This window comes from Musca vetustissima, unplaced genomic scaffold, assembly GCF_032173495.1.
Source record: "Musca vetustissima isolate MV318-11 ecotype Yass unplaced genomic scaffold, APGP_CSIRO_Mvet_v1 utg46358, whole genome shotgun sequence".
Lineage (NCBI taxonomy): Eukaryota > Metazoa > Arthropoda > Insecta > Diptera > Muscidae > Musca > Musca vetustissima.
This window is the reverse complement of record NW_026887649.1, coordinates 1-17,176: the sequence shown is the minus strand read 5'-3', so window position 1 is coordinate 17,176 and position 17,176 is coordinate 1. Positions and strand designations below refer to the sequence as shown.

At 36.6% G+C, this 17,176-nt stretch overlaps 1 protein-coding gene across 1 annotated transcript; it reads left to right on the top strand.

The window, feature by feature from the left end:
- The first annotated feature begins 454 nt into the window (after positions 1-454).
- LOC133335329 (lipase 1) lies at positions 455-16,638 on the top strand. The gene is made up of 7 exons (XM_061543614.1): positions 455-458; positions 4,161-4,294; positions 11,977-12,157; positions 15,723-15,934; positions 16,003-16,146; positions 16,210-16,347; positions 16,408-16,638. The coding sequence occupies exons 1-7, from the start codon at positions 455-457 to the stop codon at positions 16,636-16,638; spliced, it is 1,044 nt and encodes a 347-aa protein (XP_061399598.1).
- Positions 16,639-17,176: the final 538 nt, after the last annotated feature.

Here is a 17,176-nt window from a genome sequence, read left to right as displayed (position 1 = left end):
AGTAGTGGGTAAATACCCAAAGTGCAAATAACCGGTAAATTGGATAAGTACCCATTTGTGGTTATTCATTTGGGTATTTACTACATTGAATCGGCAATACAATATCTTGCACCTTATTTCCGGGTTTTTCTTATCAAATTGATTTAAAATGGAAATTTTTACAATACTTAAAAAACGTGACTCAAATGTTTTTAATGCCAAAGCGAACATTGATATGGAAAATGGAGTGCATGGGTCCAAGATTTTATATAGCCCCCATATAACCGTACTTCCCGATATAAGGTATTTTTGTCTATTAGACGCATTTTATAATCACATTGGTTGTAATTTGACACAGAAAGTTCTCCAAACCAAATATCCATGCAAAAATGTATCGATGTAGTTCCACGTTTTCTAGTACCCCCCCCCCCCCCCATACAAAGATACCCATCATTTTTGAGTAATTATCCAAAAAATGGGTATAAACTCATTAACTGCCGAACCACTTGATGAAGGCTGTCAACATTTGGGTCGGATGGTTTTTATTGTCAAAGCAAACCGTACCTCCCGATTTAAGGTATTTCTTATCGCTTAGACACATTTTAAGATCAAATTGGCACAGAGAGTTATCTATGGGTATCAAATATCAGTAGTGTTGGCGGGTTATATGGGATACCATTTGTATTTTGTTTTTGCAAAATAGTCAGGCTTAATCCCAGTTTGTTGTTTTTATAAAAAACAACTATTTATTAGTGGGGAATGTATGGCATTGTCCGCCGAGGGGTAAGGCAGGGAAGACTATAGTTTCGGATCTCGCCACTGATCCTCATCAGTTCCCTCAGTTTTTTGTTGGGATATTCTCCCCAGAAGCTATTAATAGCTTCTTTACAAAAAACCTTTCAAACCCAAATGTCTCTTGTGACAATTCGAAGTTCTTACGTTACCAGCGATACGACCCCAATGAGAAGTTCGTTTCGTTGGCGCCTGACTTCGTGGTCAACAAGGCATTTACAGACAACTACAATACATTTCCCACTGCTAACGAACTTCTTCCAACGAAACGAACTTCTCATTGGGGTCGTATCGCTGGTAACGTAAGAACTTCGAATTGTCACAAGAGACATTTGGGTTTGAAAGGTTTTTTGTAAAGAAGCTATTAATAGCTTCTGGGGAGAATATCCCAGCAAAAAACTGGAACTGATGAGGATCAGTGGCGAGATCCGAAACTATAGTCTTCCCTGCCTTACCCCTCGGCGGACAATGCCATACATTCCCCACTAATAAATAGTTGTTTTTTTATAAAAACAACAAACTGGGATTAAGCCTGACTATTTTGCAAAAACAAAAAGGTATCAAATATCCATAAAAAATCTAGATGTTGTTCCACGTTTTCTGGTAGCCCCCATACAAAGGTACCCCTATGTTGAGTATTTATCCAAAAATTGGGTATAAACTCATTAAGTGCGAAACCACTTGGCATAGGTGGCCAAAATTTGCTAGTATAATATATAATATGCTATACAAAATACTATTGTGACACCTTTTTTTGGTACTTTAAAACTTATCCTTTAAGCAATCCTCGCCTGTTGTGGTCCTCGAAAAATATTCTTACAAAAATACAACAAATCTTCTGATCTAGTAAAAATAATGTTTAAATCAATAAAGTGTTTTAAAAGAAATCACTTATTTCCCAGCTCTTATTTTATATTTTCAATTTTAAGTAAGGTGATTAGGAATTCATAGCACATATGTTGCATATCGTTTCAAACTATAATTTATGATAGCGTATTCCAATAAATTGTATAAAAAAAAATTGGCTGACAGATAACCATTCAGCAGCTGGAATTTTACCAATATACGCTACGCAGTTTTCTAAGAAAAAGTTTCACTTGTTATACCCTTCACTACACTGTGGTACAGGGTATTATGTCTTTGTGCATATGTTTGTAACAGGCAAAAAGAAAACCAGATAGACACATGGTTCCTTTTGAGAATATGCATAGAATCACTTTCTGAGTCGATTTATGCATGTCCGTCCGTCTGTCTGTCGATGTTAAATTGTAAATAAAGTACAGGTCGCATTTATAATCCGAATTGGATGAAATTTGGCATAGGTCACTTATTTGGCCCAAGGACGAACCCTATTGAAATTAGGAAAAATCGGTTCAGATTTAGATATATTTTTCGTCCGATTTAATGTAAACGGTCCCTATATATCTTTCGATTTGCACGAAATTTAGTGCAGCGTAATGAATTAGGTCTGGAATGATGTGTGTCAAGTTTCCTGAAAATCGGTTCAGATTTGGATATACCTCCCAAATATATGTTCGCCCGATTTGATGTAAATGGTGTACCAAAGTCCCTATATATCTTTCGATTTGCACGAAATTTGGCATAGCGTACTGAATTAAGTTAGAACGATGTGTGTTAAATTTCGTGGAAATCGCTTCAGATTTAGATATAGTTCCCATATATATTTTCGTCCGATTTTCGGTAAATAGTGCACCAAAGTCCCTTGTATCCTTCGATTTGCGCGAAATTTCGCATAGCGTGCTGAATTAAGTCTAGAACGATGTGTGTTAAATTTCGTGAAAATCGGTTACGCAGACGGCTCTAAATCTGCTCGAATGAAATTAAAGTTAGGATAGGATGGAGATAGAGGGAACGTAGACATGCAATTGTTAGGATACATATGTACAATATACCTAAAGTGGCGAAGGGTATTATATAGTCGGCCCAGTCCGACTTTACTACTTGCCTTACTGGTTAAAATTAAGTTTATTATTTAATCAGCTGCCATTATACAGAATGTGTGATTCTTTTAATCATAAAGTCATCCTTGTAAAAATATATAAGAGTACGAACAATATGTAGAACTCAAGCATGATTACAATATAACCCATACTGAGATTATATTAGTTTTACAGTCTGTGAGAGGAGCATGATTAAATTTGTTCACAATTTTAGACCGGTGAATATTCTACAAATGTTTAGATCTCCGAAAAATATCTATCTATATATAACGGTAAGCTATTGCACTATTTTAAACCTTCACCATATTCCGAGAAAAAAAAAACAAATAACCAAATAAATCATAGAGAACACGTCAAAGAAATGCATTTATTTAAATCGAGTTTGTTTTATTACGCTGGCAGAAGAGACGCCAAACAAAAAAAAAATAAAAACACAAGCGGCACTATGTGGTAATGGCTTAAAATTAATGAGCCAGCGAAAAGAGCGATAACGCGATATTGAAAAAAAAAACATGATCAATGTCCAAAGCCAAAATACAAAACAAATTACATAGACAAACAAAACAGACTGACTGAGTGACAAAACGGCAGACCGTACGACAGATACAAAACATTTGAATGAGTTAATTTAAATGTTTTGTTTGCAACAACACCAATAAACAAAGACCCATCGTCATATATTTTGTAGGTATCATCCATCGGTCACTTAGCCAATTACAGATGGCAACAAAAACAATAACAAATCATTTCATTTCTTTTTTATTGGACTCTTTCCTCGGTTTTTGGTCAATAATCGCACCACGCATTACGCACCCCGGACGGACAAACGACCGAGCGTTCGATCCATCGATCGACCGACCAAACGACCGTTGGCATTGAAGTACATAAACGACCCGCTCTGTTTTGACCAGCGACACAATCCAAAATACAACAAATACAACGACGACAACAACAACAACCGAAAAAACACAACAACGTTAATTTGTTGGCCTTAACGTCGTAACGTAATAACTTACTTCAATGGCTTAGCAGTCTGCATTCAGCTCGGTCAGCAGTCTTGACAAAATCACCACACTAACCAAATACCGCCCGAACCGTGCGAACGGACAAAACCAATCAACCGCCCGCCAAGTAAAGAAATAAAAATAAAAGCTCAAAAATAAAATACAAACGAAAGAAAAAAATTAAATAATTTCACTTTTCAACAATTGAATAATCGTTGTAACGAAACCTTAAAACCAAACAAAAATTTAAATACAGCTCAAGGAAAGTGCAGTGTTGTTGTGATTCGAAACCGAATTTGAATATTTAAGAATATAATTTTTTGGAAAATTAGTTAAACAGAATTTGAAAATAGTTCTGAGTTTCTGTGTCAAATGTTGTTGTTTAAAGAATGCAATCCGAAAACATTGTTGTTATTATGTGTAGTGCTGAATTTGGTACTTACCTTTGTGAATGGCCAATTTATCATCGACGAAGATGAGGATGACAGCAACGAGGATGAAACACCCGAAGAGAAGGCTGAAAGAAAAAGCATCGAAGAGGATTCTTATTTAACTGTGGTAAGGTGAAAGTTTTGTGAATAAAAATGAGGATATACAAATAAATATAAATATCAAAATAACGTGTGTTGACCACATTTTTGGCAAGCATTTAAGGTGGACTAGGCTTGCATGACAAAAAAAATCGCCATGCTTTTACGTATGTTCCATCAAAAGAAGACAAAATATTAGCATGGGGAAAAAGAAATCCATTATTATTTCGGCAGATGGCTGTACTGCTAGATTTCTCGTAAAGTATCGTTCAAACAATTTCGGATTTAGCCTGGTTGGAGGGGTGACATTTCGTAGTAAAAAACCAGTGAGCGGAGCAGTATAGTAGGGCGGGGCCGACCATACGATACCCTACACAACTACTACGGAACTCTAACTTTCTGCCGACATTTATTCTGAGCGTGGGCAATATTTCCTGATAGTTGCACCCTCTTGCCCGATTAAAGATTGACAGAACCTCTTCCTTACACTGACATATTTTCCGAATATTCCCAGATTCCCTTCACCGTGGATTGTGTTGTGATGTTCGGATTATAATTGTGGCCTATAGATCGTCTCGAAAAAACATAAAAAATAAGTTTTCGGTCCACTTCATCCTAACATTTTTATCTGATCTTCATCAAAAATTATAGCCGATATCCCTGGATCCTCATTGAATATTTCAAAGCGATCAGCGCTATATTTCCGCCCTCTAGTGTGGTAATGGATTACTAAATAATATCTCAGTACGTAAGCACCTTTAAATATTTAAGTGTAACTCCCACATCTGAGTACATACGACCATATAACTAGTATCAATTTCAAGGTCTACCACTCCTCTCGGATATGCTATCAACTTCTGGGGCCTTTGTTATTCAGGGGTAAATATATACGCTATAGAATACAAATTTTGTCATTTTTCACACAAAAGTCAGGGTCCATTTGACCTGCTAAATATTGACCGATTTTTATCAAAACAAGCATGCCTATTCTATGGCCCGATCCCCCTCTCCATGCAAAAATTCGCGGTGTTTGGGCCATAATTCCGACTTGTGGAGCGACCAAAAAAAACCGACAAAAATAAAGTTTTTGGTCCATTTCATCCCCTAAATATTAACCGATCTTTTCCAAAAACAATAGGGGTCTTCATTGGCCAGAACCTATCCTACAGGCAACATTTCGTGAAGATTGGTCCATAACTGTAGCCTGTATCGTGTTTACAAATTACAATAGACAGACGGACGGACACACATGTCTAGATCGACTCAGCTAGTCGAGATATGACGATCGTTATACTTAAAGGTTGGTGTAGGACCAATATTTCGCGGCGTTGCAAACTTTTGGGGCTACACAAAGCTATAATACCCTGACAACATTGTTGTGTAGGGTATAAATATTTAAAATCAGTCGGACGAATTATATTGTTTTTTCTGTCAGAAGGATCAGTATCAGGAAGCGAAATACAAAAATACAGACTACTAGGTGGGGGAAATGCGACTTCAAAATATCAACTTATAGCCAATCTGGCTAGTGCCTAATATTTTCAAAATACCAAACATTGTGCTATGTGAATATTTTAAAACTTGGGCGCATATATTCAATACCAAACATTCAATGAGCAATGGGCAAGCGATCTAAATTAAAAAAAAAACTGCAACTTAAATATAGTGAGCTGTATCGAGGTATCAATAGACGCACTTGGCTAAATCAGCATAAAATCTTACTCTTATCGAAAATATTTTTTTATTTCAATTCCAAAACATGGTTAGGTTCGGTCATGCCGAATTTCATTTACATGGAGGCTGGACACTTATATGGGGGCTGGCTATGCCATGGTAAATTTTAGTAGGAAGTTTTGACGCCTAAATAAAAACCTTAAATTGTGTCGGAAATTTCACAGGGAGCTACGCCAAATCATAAACCGATATTATAAATTGTGTATCAGATAGTTTTAAATCCTCTGACAAAATAAGAAGAAAACTAAACGAGTAAAATACCTAAAGAAGGCCGAACCAAATACGGAACATATGTCACAATATGGTTCTACTACCCTAAACTCCACTAATGGTTCGTACCCATGTTAAAATATTAAAATTCAATTTTCGAATCTCTCTTACTCCCACAAAAATGGTGCAAATTGAACCAAACTAAATTTTTTGTAAGGTAATTCTGTTGGTTTTAATGAAACCACGACGATTTTCCCACGGCTGGCAAATGAGCATACATTATGATACGAACTTTCAATTTCGAAGATTTAAAGAAGAAAATAAATTTACGTGTGTAATCAAATTATTAGTAATTATTTTCGACGGCGTACATGATTTCCAATCACTGGAACATCCGAATTTCAAATCAATTAGAAGAGTACATATATAGCGTAGGTATGAAATAGGATTATAGACTTCGCTCGGAAATTAGCAAAATGACGGACATAGGAAAATTATTTTTTGGAAAATAAGGAAGATATTGATCGGATTACATTTATCCTCGCTAAAATTTAAAACCGATTAGATTAATAGTTTTTGTATTTATCGCGTCCAACAATCGTAAAAACATTGTTTCGAGAAAAGCTCAACGGTGTTAAGAAACGATCCCGCTGTCACGTGTTGAAATTTTTTATAAGATATTCTTGACAAGTTATAGGTTCATAGTGAATAAAAAAGAAATCGATTTTTTGGAATCGATAATGGGGGTCCTTTTAAAAACTAACCAGTAATAGCCGCAAACAATAATATCTTCTTCATGAAGAAAACTGAGGTACCAGCAAAAAATTCATCACGCCATAACTCAAAAACTTGACCTATGGTGAATTCCCTCTTCTGACTTCTGGACGTACTCACTATAATATTATAATTCTCAAAGAGAGTTTTTAACATCCCTGGCAATAACATCGATTTTGTGCCTAGTGTAATTAATTATGTAGGGATATGTTAATATAGTGAGATGAATCTGTTAAGAGATATTTTATTTACATTGGATATGCAAAATGATATCCACTTCAGTTTTTATTGAGACTTGGATAAAAGGCTCTGACAAAACATGGACCTATCTTGAAAATGCTCTGGCATAATGTTTGTATCCTTTCAGTAACATACAAATACCAATGCAAGTATTATGAGCATCACTGGTAAAGACAGACAGATACAACTACATCGACACAGAATACTCTGATCCAGAATGTACGTTATACCGCCTACGACGAATATTTCCAGATGTTAAAAATGGAATGATCATTCAATAAAACGAATACCAAGCAAGGGCTAGGGATTGAAGTCAGTCAATTTTCCATTTTTATAATATACGGGCCGTCATATCTCGTCTAGTTGAGTCGATCTTGATATATGTGTCCGTCCGTTTATCTATTAACATTTTGTAAACGGTCACAGCTCTGGAACAAACCTCACGAAATTTTGCACATCCGGTTCTGGCTGAAGAAGACAAATATAATGTTTTGTAAAATCGGTCAATATTTAGCTGTTGAAGTCGACCAAAAGTATTTTTATTTGGTTTTCTGGTCGCTCTTGGGGTCTAGAGCATAATAAGAAGTTCAAATAGACCATGACTTTTGTGTGAAAATTACAAAATCTGCATTCTATGCCGTACACATTTATTCCAGAAGGATAAAGGCTGGATACGGGTCTAAGTATATTAATAGACATGCTGATAGATATGCAATTTTAAATACACTTCCTGTTGTTTGGTGTTGTTTTTGTCAGTTATTCTCGTCGCTTTAGAGGCCAAATTTATGACCCGAACAGCAATATATGCGGGGAAGGGAATCTAGTCAACGAAAAATCATGACTGTTTTGATAATGATCGGTCAATTTATTTCTAATCAAATGAACCAAAAAATTTGCAAAACAAACTATAAAAAGTCATCCCGTGGATTTTTTTGCCAAGAGAAGTATAGTTGATCTTTAAATTATATTGATTTATATACACGCATATAGGAATTACCCTAAAATGTTCATAGGGTTTTCATATTCTGATATAGTTTAGTAGTATTAATATTACACCAGGAGGTGTACATCTCGGTAATTTTTTCACAGAAAATTAAAGTCCAGAGGATGTTACGTAGGGTATCATAGGGATGGCCCTGTACGACTATACTGCTGCGCTCACTGATTAAATCAAATGCATTGTATGAAACATACGGAAACTTCTGCGTGTCAATGTGAAATCGAAAAACAAGCATTTATTGGAATGATACAAAAAATTGAAAAAAATCCTGGAACAGATTAAAAATGCAAAAAAAAAGTGCTAGGTGATAGATAACTTTTTTGGTGCTAAATGAGTTTAAAAGGGCTAAAGCTAGCACTAAAACTGCTAAATTGGCAATGCTGTTGACGACCCCGACTTTTCAAATTTAAATTCGGGATGAAAAAAGGCCAAATTAGGACAAAAAGTCCAACTGACATTTATTGTGTACCCCGTCGCTGGACGATTTCCAGATTGTCCAGAAATTGTTTCACCTCCAAAGCCTAGGCCTTGATAAAAGAGATAACTGTTCGGTTACTAGAAAATGTATTTGCCTTTATGGACCGAAGTTATCCCAAATCCGAAGTTTTTAATTTGTTTGTAAAATCTTCAACCATAGGAGGAAGAGTGGGCTGTCAATTTCCAGGCTCCTAAACTGAATAACGAATAGCTCTGTTTTGTAAAGCAGTATTTAATGTCATGGAGAGTTATAGAAAATACATGGAGTTAAATAAGAAAACAAATAATTGTCATCGATATTGAGGGTGTACGCTTGTACAGGAGGTACAGACTTTTCATGCTAATGCTATCTGACCAGCAGCAAATGGGGTTTGCATTTTTATACCCTTCACCACACTGTGGTACAGGGTATTATGTCTTTGTGCATATGTTTGTAACAGGCACAAATAATCGAGATAGACCCATGGTTCCTTTTGAGAATATACATAGAATCACTTTCTAAGTCGATTTATGCATGTCCGTCCGTCCGTCCGTCCGTCTGTCTGTCTGTCCATGTTAAATTGTAAACAAAGTACAGGTCGCATTTATGATCCGAATTGGATGAAATTTGGCATAGGTCACTTATTCGGCCCAAGGACGAACCCTATTGAAATTGGGAAAAATCGGTTCAGATTTAGATATAGCTCCCATATATATATTTAACCGATTTAATGTAAACGGTCCCTATATATCTTTCGATTTGCACGAAATTTGGTATAGCCTAATCATTTAGGTCTAGAATGATGTCTGCCAAGTTTCGTAAAAATCGGCCCAGATTTAGATATAGCTCCCATATATAGTTTCGTCCGATTTCATGTAAATGGTGCCCCAAAGTCCCTATATATCTTTTGATTTGCACGAAATTTGGCATAACGTACTGAATTAAGCCTACAGTGATGTCTGCCAAGTTTCGAAAAAATCGGTCCAGATTTAGATATAGCTCCCATATATAGTTTCGTCCGATTTCATGTAAATGGTGCCCCAAAGTCCCTATATATCTTTCGATTTGCACGAAATTTAGCATAACGTACTGAATTAAGCCTAAAGTGATGTCTGCCAAGTTTCGAGAAAATCGGTCCAGATTTAGATATAGCTCCCATATATAGTTTCGTCCGATTTCATGTAAATGGTGCCCCAAAGTCCCTATATATCTTTCGATTTGCACGAAATTTGGCATATCGTACTGTATTAAGCCTAAAATGATGTCTGCCAAGTTTCGAGAAAATCGGTCCAGATTTAGATATAGCTCATATATATAGTTTCGTCCGATTTCATGTAAATTGTGCCCCAAAGTCCCTATATATCTTTCGATTTGCACGAAATTTGGCATAACGCACTGAACTGAGCCTAAAATGATGTCTGCCAAGTTTCGTGAAAATCGGTTCTGATTTAGGTATAGCTCCCATATATAGTTTCGTCCGATTTCATATAAAGTGTGCACCAAAGTCCGTATATGTCCTTCGATTTGCATGAAATTTGGCATAACGTACTGAATTGAGCCTAGAGTGATGTCTGCCAAGTTTCAAGAAAATCGGTCCAGATTTCTATATAGCTCCCATATATAGTTTCGTCTGATTTCATGTAAATGGTGCAACAATGTCGCTATATATCTTTCGATTTGCACGAAATTTGGGACAATGTACTGAATTGAGCCTAGAGTGATGTCTGCCTTGTTTCGTGAAAATCGGTACAGATTTAGATATAGCTCCCTTTTATTATAGATTGATTTTAAGTAATTGACGCACCAATGAACCAATAGGCACCAATGAACCAATAGTATAACCTGACCTGTGACAAGTTTTTTGCAATCGCTTAATATTTGGATAGAGCTTCCATATATATTTTCGCCCGATTTTATGTAAATTGGGCATCAAACTCCTCATGTTAGTCAGATTGGCATCAAATTTTGCACAACTTACAAAATTGAGCATAGAATTACGTAGTTGCGTTTTGTAGAAGTACAGATATAGCCCAACGGATGGCCTATTTATATTTGATTGATTCACATTTAGATAAATATCACATATTTTATTTCATCCAATTTCATGTTAATAGTCCTGTTTAATATACCCATAGTGGTGAAGGGTATCATATAGTCGGCCACGTCCGACTTTACTACTTTCCTTACTGGTTTATATTTTATTATGTTATTTGTATCCCTATGTCAGAGATGAATACCTGGACTGATACCATAATGAACTCGATTATGCATAGCTTGCCAGCTTTTCTAAGGAGTGGCCAAGGGAATTCACTCTAAATGTATATCTGCCGTTTTTTTAGGATAGGCGGGAGATATAAATTGATGGAGAATACGTATTCTAGATCAATAACACATTGATTATTATTGAAAACCCTTACATGTGAATTGGTGATCCAAAATTATCCAATTTCTTTGGGCCGTTTTTAGCATAGGCGAGTGTTATGAGCACCTCTGGTATAGAAATATTTAGCTCTATGATGTTCTGACTACTCTTACAATGTTGGTGAAATATGATTTCGGATATTGCAAATAGCCAAGGGTTAAGTTAAGTTCCGTCTGGTCGAAATGTTAAAATCATTCACATTACGGTACTGGCCGTTCTTCGAACCCCAAATTTTAAATTTCGGTTGACCAAAAATTCTTTAAACTACGGAAAATTAGGATTCTTAAAATATACCGAAAGAAAGAAATCTAACTTCTGACCCATCATGACGAGTAAACAAAAATTCTAATGGGACGTGGTAAAAATACTCCACATCCCAGCTATAAAACATAGAAAAGAAATTGAAAAACCCTAACTAAAGCATTAAATTAATGAAGAAAAATGTTCCTTATCGAAGATTTTTTTACATACAAACAACCATCAGTAATTTCTTAATGGAATACATACTCCCACACATCTTCATTTAAATATAACTGAAACATTTACAAAACAAAAATAAAACCCCCCACATCAGCATTTCGTTTCATCATCAATACAATACGTAAATAAATATTCATGAAATGTTGCATCCCTTACCGAAAATGTTGCCCAGTAACAGTTAACAAATATTCCGCAGACATGCCATATTTTATTATTTTCATTTTTTATTTTGCATTATTTTTACTTATTTAAATATTTTTGTTTTTGTTCTCTTTTCTTTTCATTTCATATTTCATGCATTCGCCACAACGTTCAACACCAATCACAACATTTGCCTTTTTCCAACCACCAACGACAACGCCACCTCCACCCTCAACCCCTACCAACAACAAGGATAAATTAATTGCTAAATATGGGTATCCTGCCGAAGTGCATCAAGTTACCACCGAAGATGGTTACATTCTGACAATGCATCGGATTCGTGGCAAAAAAGGTGCCCAGCCATTCTTTTTACAGCATGGGCTTGTTGACAGTTCGGCGGGTTATGTTATAATGGGTCCGAATGTGAGTTTGGGTAAGTAAATTGTCTTCTTGTCTTCATTGTTTGTCTCTGTGTGCCTTTCGAAAGGAGCGTGTTCTTTATTACAATGCCCCCTCGTCTTGAATCTCTCTCTCCTACATTTATTGGCTTAATTTAATGGTTATTTGGAGGAAAATTTTAAAACTCCTTTATAGACTTACTACCCAACAAAAATATTCCCCATAGAATTTCGTATTACAATACTCAAATTTTACTTTCGAAATCCTTTCAAATGTTTTACTGGGTTGCATGCATCCTCCATTGAATATTTTTCGCCTGCACTTAATCTGTGTCTGTGTTTGAATAGCGTCAGTGGCGCCCAACATCGTTAACAACACCGCACTATAGATCTGGCCACAACAGTTTTACCTCATCTCATCGATAGATAGGGTGGCGGCATTACAATACCCCGTTGGAGCAGTATCATCACCAAGTTTAAGTCTCTTCTGGCTGAATGTCTATCCGCCTGTCGGCTGCCTTTCGTTCATTCATCCGTTCATTCATTCATTCAGAATCATTTTATAATTTGATGTTGAGTAATTCCTAAGATAAACATAGATTAATTACTTCCACGCATAATGGAGAATGAATGAAACGAATGAGCGAACGACGGAAGGAAGCAGCGAACGCCTGAATGATGCTGCGGTAAGGGCAACAACAGACGGCTTCGTGGTGTTTGCTGATGTCTGCAACAAATTGCAAGGATTAAAAATGTATAGTTTGGAGAGTGTGTGTAGTTTATGGCTTTCAATTAAACGTCAAGTAGTTGTTATAGTTTTTGGCTGTGCATCGGTTTGTGTGTACTTGTGTGTGTGGGTGAGCGAACGAGTGCAAGTGTTTGGTAGTATTCGATTTTTTGGGCAAAAAGTTCCCTTGGGATCCGCAACACTATTCTCTCAAGGGCTGGAAGTTTGAATATTTTCAAAAGGACTTAAAGCGTGGAATAAAACTAATGAAGGACATAATCCTGGAATTTTTTTTATAGCATAGGGTTTCGAGGTACCTGGAAGTTGTGGATTTTTAACAAATATTCTTTCAAATAACCCTTTGAGCCCCGATTTTTTCCGCAATTTTAGAAAAAAATTCTGTTCACAGATTTAAAGCAACTATCCTAAATAGGATATGAACAAAATTTGACATCGGGAGGTACAGTACATTCTTTCTAAAAAATAAAAGTTCTTACTTACATACTTAGCTGGCTTGTTACAGAACAGTTGTTCCATAAGCCGAGCTTAAAAAAGATTTCCAAGCCCATCGGTCTTGTGCGCATCTCCTCCAATTTGAAATACCACGTTCAAAGATGTTGTTTTCTACTTGGTCTTTCCATCTAATTCGTGGCCTTCCCTTTCTACGGGAAGCATCAGTAGGCTCGTTTTTATATGCCTTTTGAGCTGGGGTATTCTCATTCATCCGCACAACATGGCCTAGCAACCGTAGTCGCTGCAACTCAATACGACTGACTATGTCGATGTCCGCGTATAAATTGTAGAGCTCGTTATGAATTATTCTTTCAAACATCCCAAAAGCTGTCTCATCTGCTTGCGCAAGTACTCATGCTTCTGATCCATATAATAGCACGGGTAGTATCAGCGTCTTGTAAAATGTGAGTTTGGTCTGGCGGGAGGTGGCCTTGGGGATTTGCCAGGTCTGAAGCCGCATTGGTATGGTCCAATGATGTCATTGACCATTGGCTTCAGTCGTTCACACAGCACACTGTATATCACTTTATATGCGATGGGAAGGAGACTTATTCCTCTATAGTGTGCACATATTGTCTTGTCTCCTTTTTTGTACAGCGGACACAGGATGCTGAGGTTCCAATCATTGGTCATGCATTCCTCTAGCCAAATTGTACTAATCAGCTGGTGCATGCTCCTGACCAGCATCTGGCCACCAATCTTGAATAGTTCGGCTGGTAACCCATCGGCTACTGCTACTTTATTTTTCCTCAGCCGATTAATTGATTTTATAACTTCATCTTGGCTAGGTGGTATACACTCTATACCATCATCTTTTATTGGTTCTGGGGTATCTTCTTCAACGCCACTATTTGATACCAGAAGCTTTTCAAAATGCTCCTTCTAGATCCTCAACACGCTGTCTGTATCTGTCACCAGGTTTTCTTCTTCATCTCTACAGGAGGATGGAAGCCTTCCGTTTAGTGTTTTACTCGTTGGTAAAATTTTCGGACTTCATTCTGACTCCTGTACATCTCGATTTGATCACACTCACGATTTTCTTGTTCTTTCTTCTTTTTTCTGAAAACACGTTTCTCCTCTCTCCTTGTTTGTATGTTCACGATTTAAAGTGACTGTATTCTGGCATTCCGAGTTCTGGGTGATTAAAATGCTTCTCAGAATAGTTATTGACAAATTAAAGGGTAGCATTTTTGTTGTCGACCTAATCTGTTGTCTGCTTACTGGTCTTAATTGAAGTTCCGAACAATAGATGTATTGAAGAACTGCATTGAATTTTAGAAACGACTATTACTAAACTTTATGAAGTTAGCCCTGTAGCATTGGACGAATATGGAACTTGATTCAAGAATAATTTCATTTACCAGATAAGAATGAAGGATCGACGAATTGTGTGGCGCAATCTCCCTTCCTACTCTCCATTCCTCCCCTGCAATATATATTTACCTTCGGTGACAAAAAGAAGGCCACTGATTCTTGACAGGAGGCTAGAGGCGCACTAGTCTATGTGTGGAAAGAATACTCTCCTTAGATCACGAAAATTGTTTAGGAAGTTCCTGGGTGGTGGATGTCTATCGATAAGGTGCATAGATGTGTGAGGAGACGTGTGTATGCAGCATAGAGTTGTTCTAACTAGTTCAGTTAGCTGATCGCTCTTTTTAGTTCAGCTCTTTAGACTGAACTAGTTCGGTCATCTAGTTCAGTAGTTCAATCGTTCACAATTAAGCTCTTTTATTCAGCTGTCGTTTTACTTCGGTCGTTCTTTTAATAGTTCATGGCTATCCGAATCGTTTGTGTTCTTGGTAGATTGTGATGTGTGAATAAAAACAATTTTACAGGATTCTGTTATGTTGATGAAGAGGATGGATCTTTGCAAGCAATTGATTGAAGCTATGTGTAGACACCATGTAGCTGTTAGCGGAACATTCTGTCAGAATTTATGTTCATCAATTACGTTACCACAGACCTCCATTCGATTTATAGTTTCATTTATATATCCCTCAAGTGCTAGATCGTAATATTCCATGGAAACTTAGAAGTATTCGTATATTGAAAATTTATACATCGATGATGGGATGTATAAGCCCACTTCTACTATCCTCCAACAAAAAATTAATTTCTAAATCCCATACGAAGCGAACGGAATATCAACGGAATCAATCAAATAGATTATTCGATTTACAGTAAATCTTGCACATCGTTCTAGGTTTACCGAATCTAGATCGAGTTATAAAATGGACCGGGGTTTTGTAAGAATCTCGACCCTATACCACACAATTGTTTTGACATATTCATAGTTCAAATTTACAGAATCTGGCGAGAACACAGCAAATTTACATTTTGGTATATTTGTTTAATTTTAGCCTACCTCCTGGCCGACAATAACTACGATGTTTGGCTAGGCAATGCCCGTGGTAATCGTTATTCCCGCAATCACACCACCTTGGATCCGGATGGTAAGAAATTCTGGGAATTCAGTTGGCATGAAATTGGAATGTATGATTTGCCGGCTATGATTGATTATGTGCTGAAGAATACCGGGTTCAAGAGGATACAATATGCTGGGCATTCGCAGGTGAGTCAGAGGAACATAATCAAATCAAAAATTAGAAGTTAATTATTAAATAATTATTTCTTCTGCAGGGTTGTACAGCATTCTTTGTCATGTGCTCGATGAGACCGGAATACAATAAGAAAATCATTATGATGCAGGCATTGGCCCCAGCAGTTTATGCCAAGGAGACCGAGGAGCATCCTTATATTAGAGCTATTAGTTTGTATTTTAATGTAAGTTAAGGGGAGGGCCATAGAAACCGATTTTTTGATTAATAATTGAAATATGTTTTCCAGACCCTGGTTGGCAGTTCCATAACGGAAATGTTCAATAACGAATTTAGGTTTTTGTGTCGCATGACTGAGGAAACGGAACGTTTGTGTATTGAGGCTGTGTTCGGAATTGTGGGCAGAAATTGGAATGAATTTAATAGGGTAAGGAGAAACCGAGAATCTTTAATTCCATAAATTAATAATACAAATTTACGTTTGTAGAAAATGTTCCCGGTAATCTTGGGCCACTATCCGGCCGGTGTGGCAGCCAAGCAGGTTAAACATTTCATACAGGTCATTAAGACGGGGAAATTTGCCCCCTATAGTTATAGCACCAATAAAAATATGCTGCTGTACAAGGAGCGAGAACCACCACGTTATAATTTAACGGCGGTGACGGTACCCACCTATGTTTATTATTCGAAAAATGATTTACTCTGCCATATTTTTTGAGGGCTATTAGAGGCGTGGATTTTTTAAAGAATATTTTTTGAGGGCTATTAGAGGCGTGGATTTTTTAAAGAATATTTTTTGAGGGCTATTAGAGGCGTGGATTTTTTAAAGAATATTTTTTGAGGGCTATTAGAGGCGTGGATTTTTTAAAGAATATTTTTTGAGGGCTATTAGAGGCGTGGATTTTTTAAAGAATATTTTTTGAGGGCTATTAGAGGCGTGGATTTTTTAAAGAATATTTTTTGAGGGCTATTAGAGGCGTGGATTTTTTAAAGAATATTTTTTGAGGGCTATTAGAGGCGTGGATTTTTTAAAGAATATTTTTTGAGGGCTATTAGAGGCGTGGATTTTTTAAAGAATATTTTTTGAGGGCTATTAGAGGCGTGGATTTTTTAAAGAATATTTTTTGAGGGCTATTAGAGGCGTGGATTTTTTAAAGAATATTTTTTGAGGGCTATTAGAGGCGTGGATTTTTTAAAGAATATTTTTTGAGGGCTATTAGAGGCGTGGATTTTTTAAAGAATATTTTTTGAGGGCT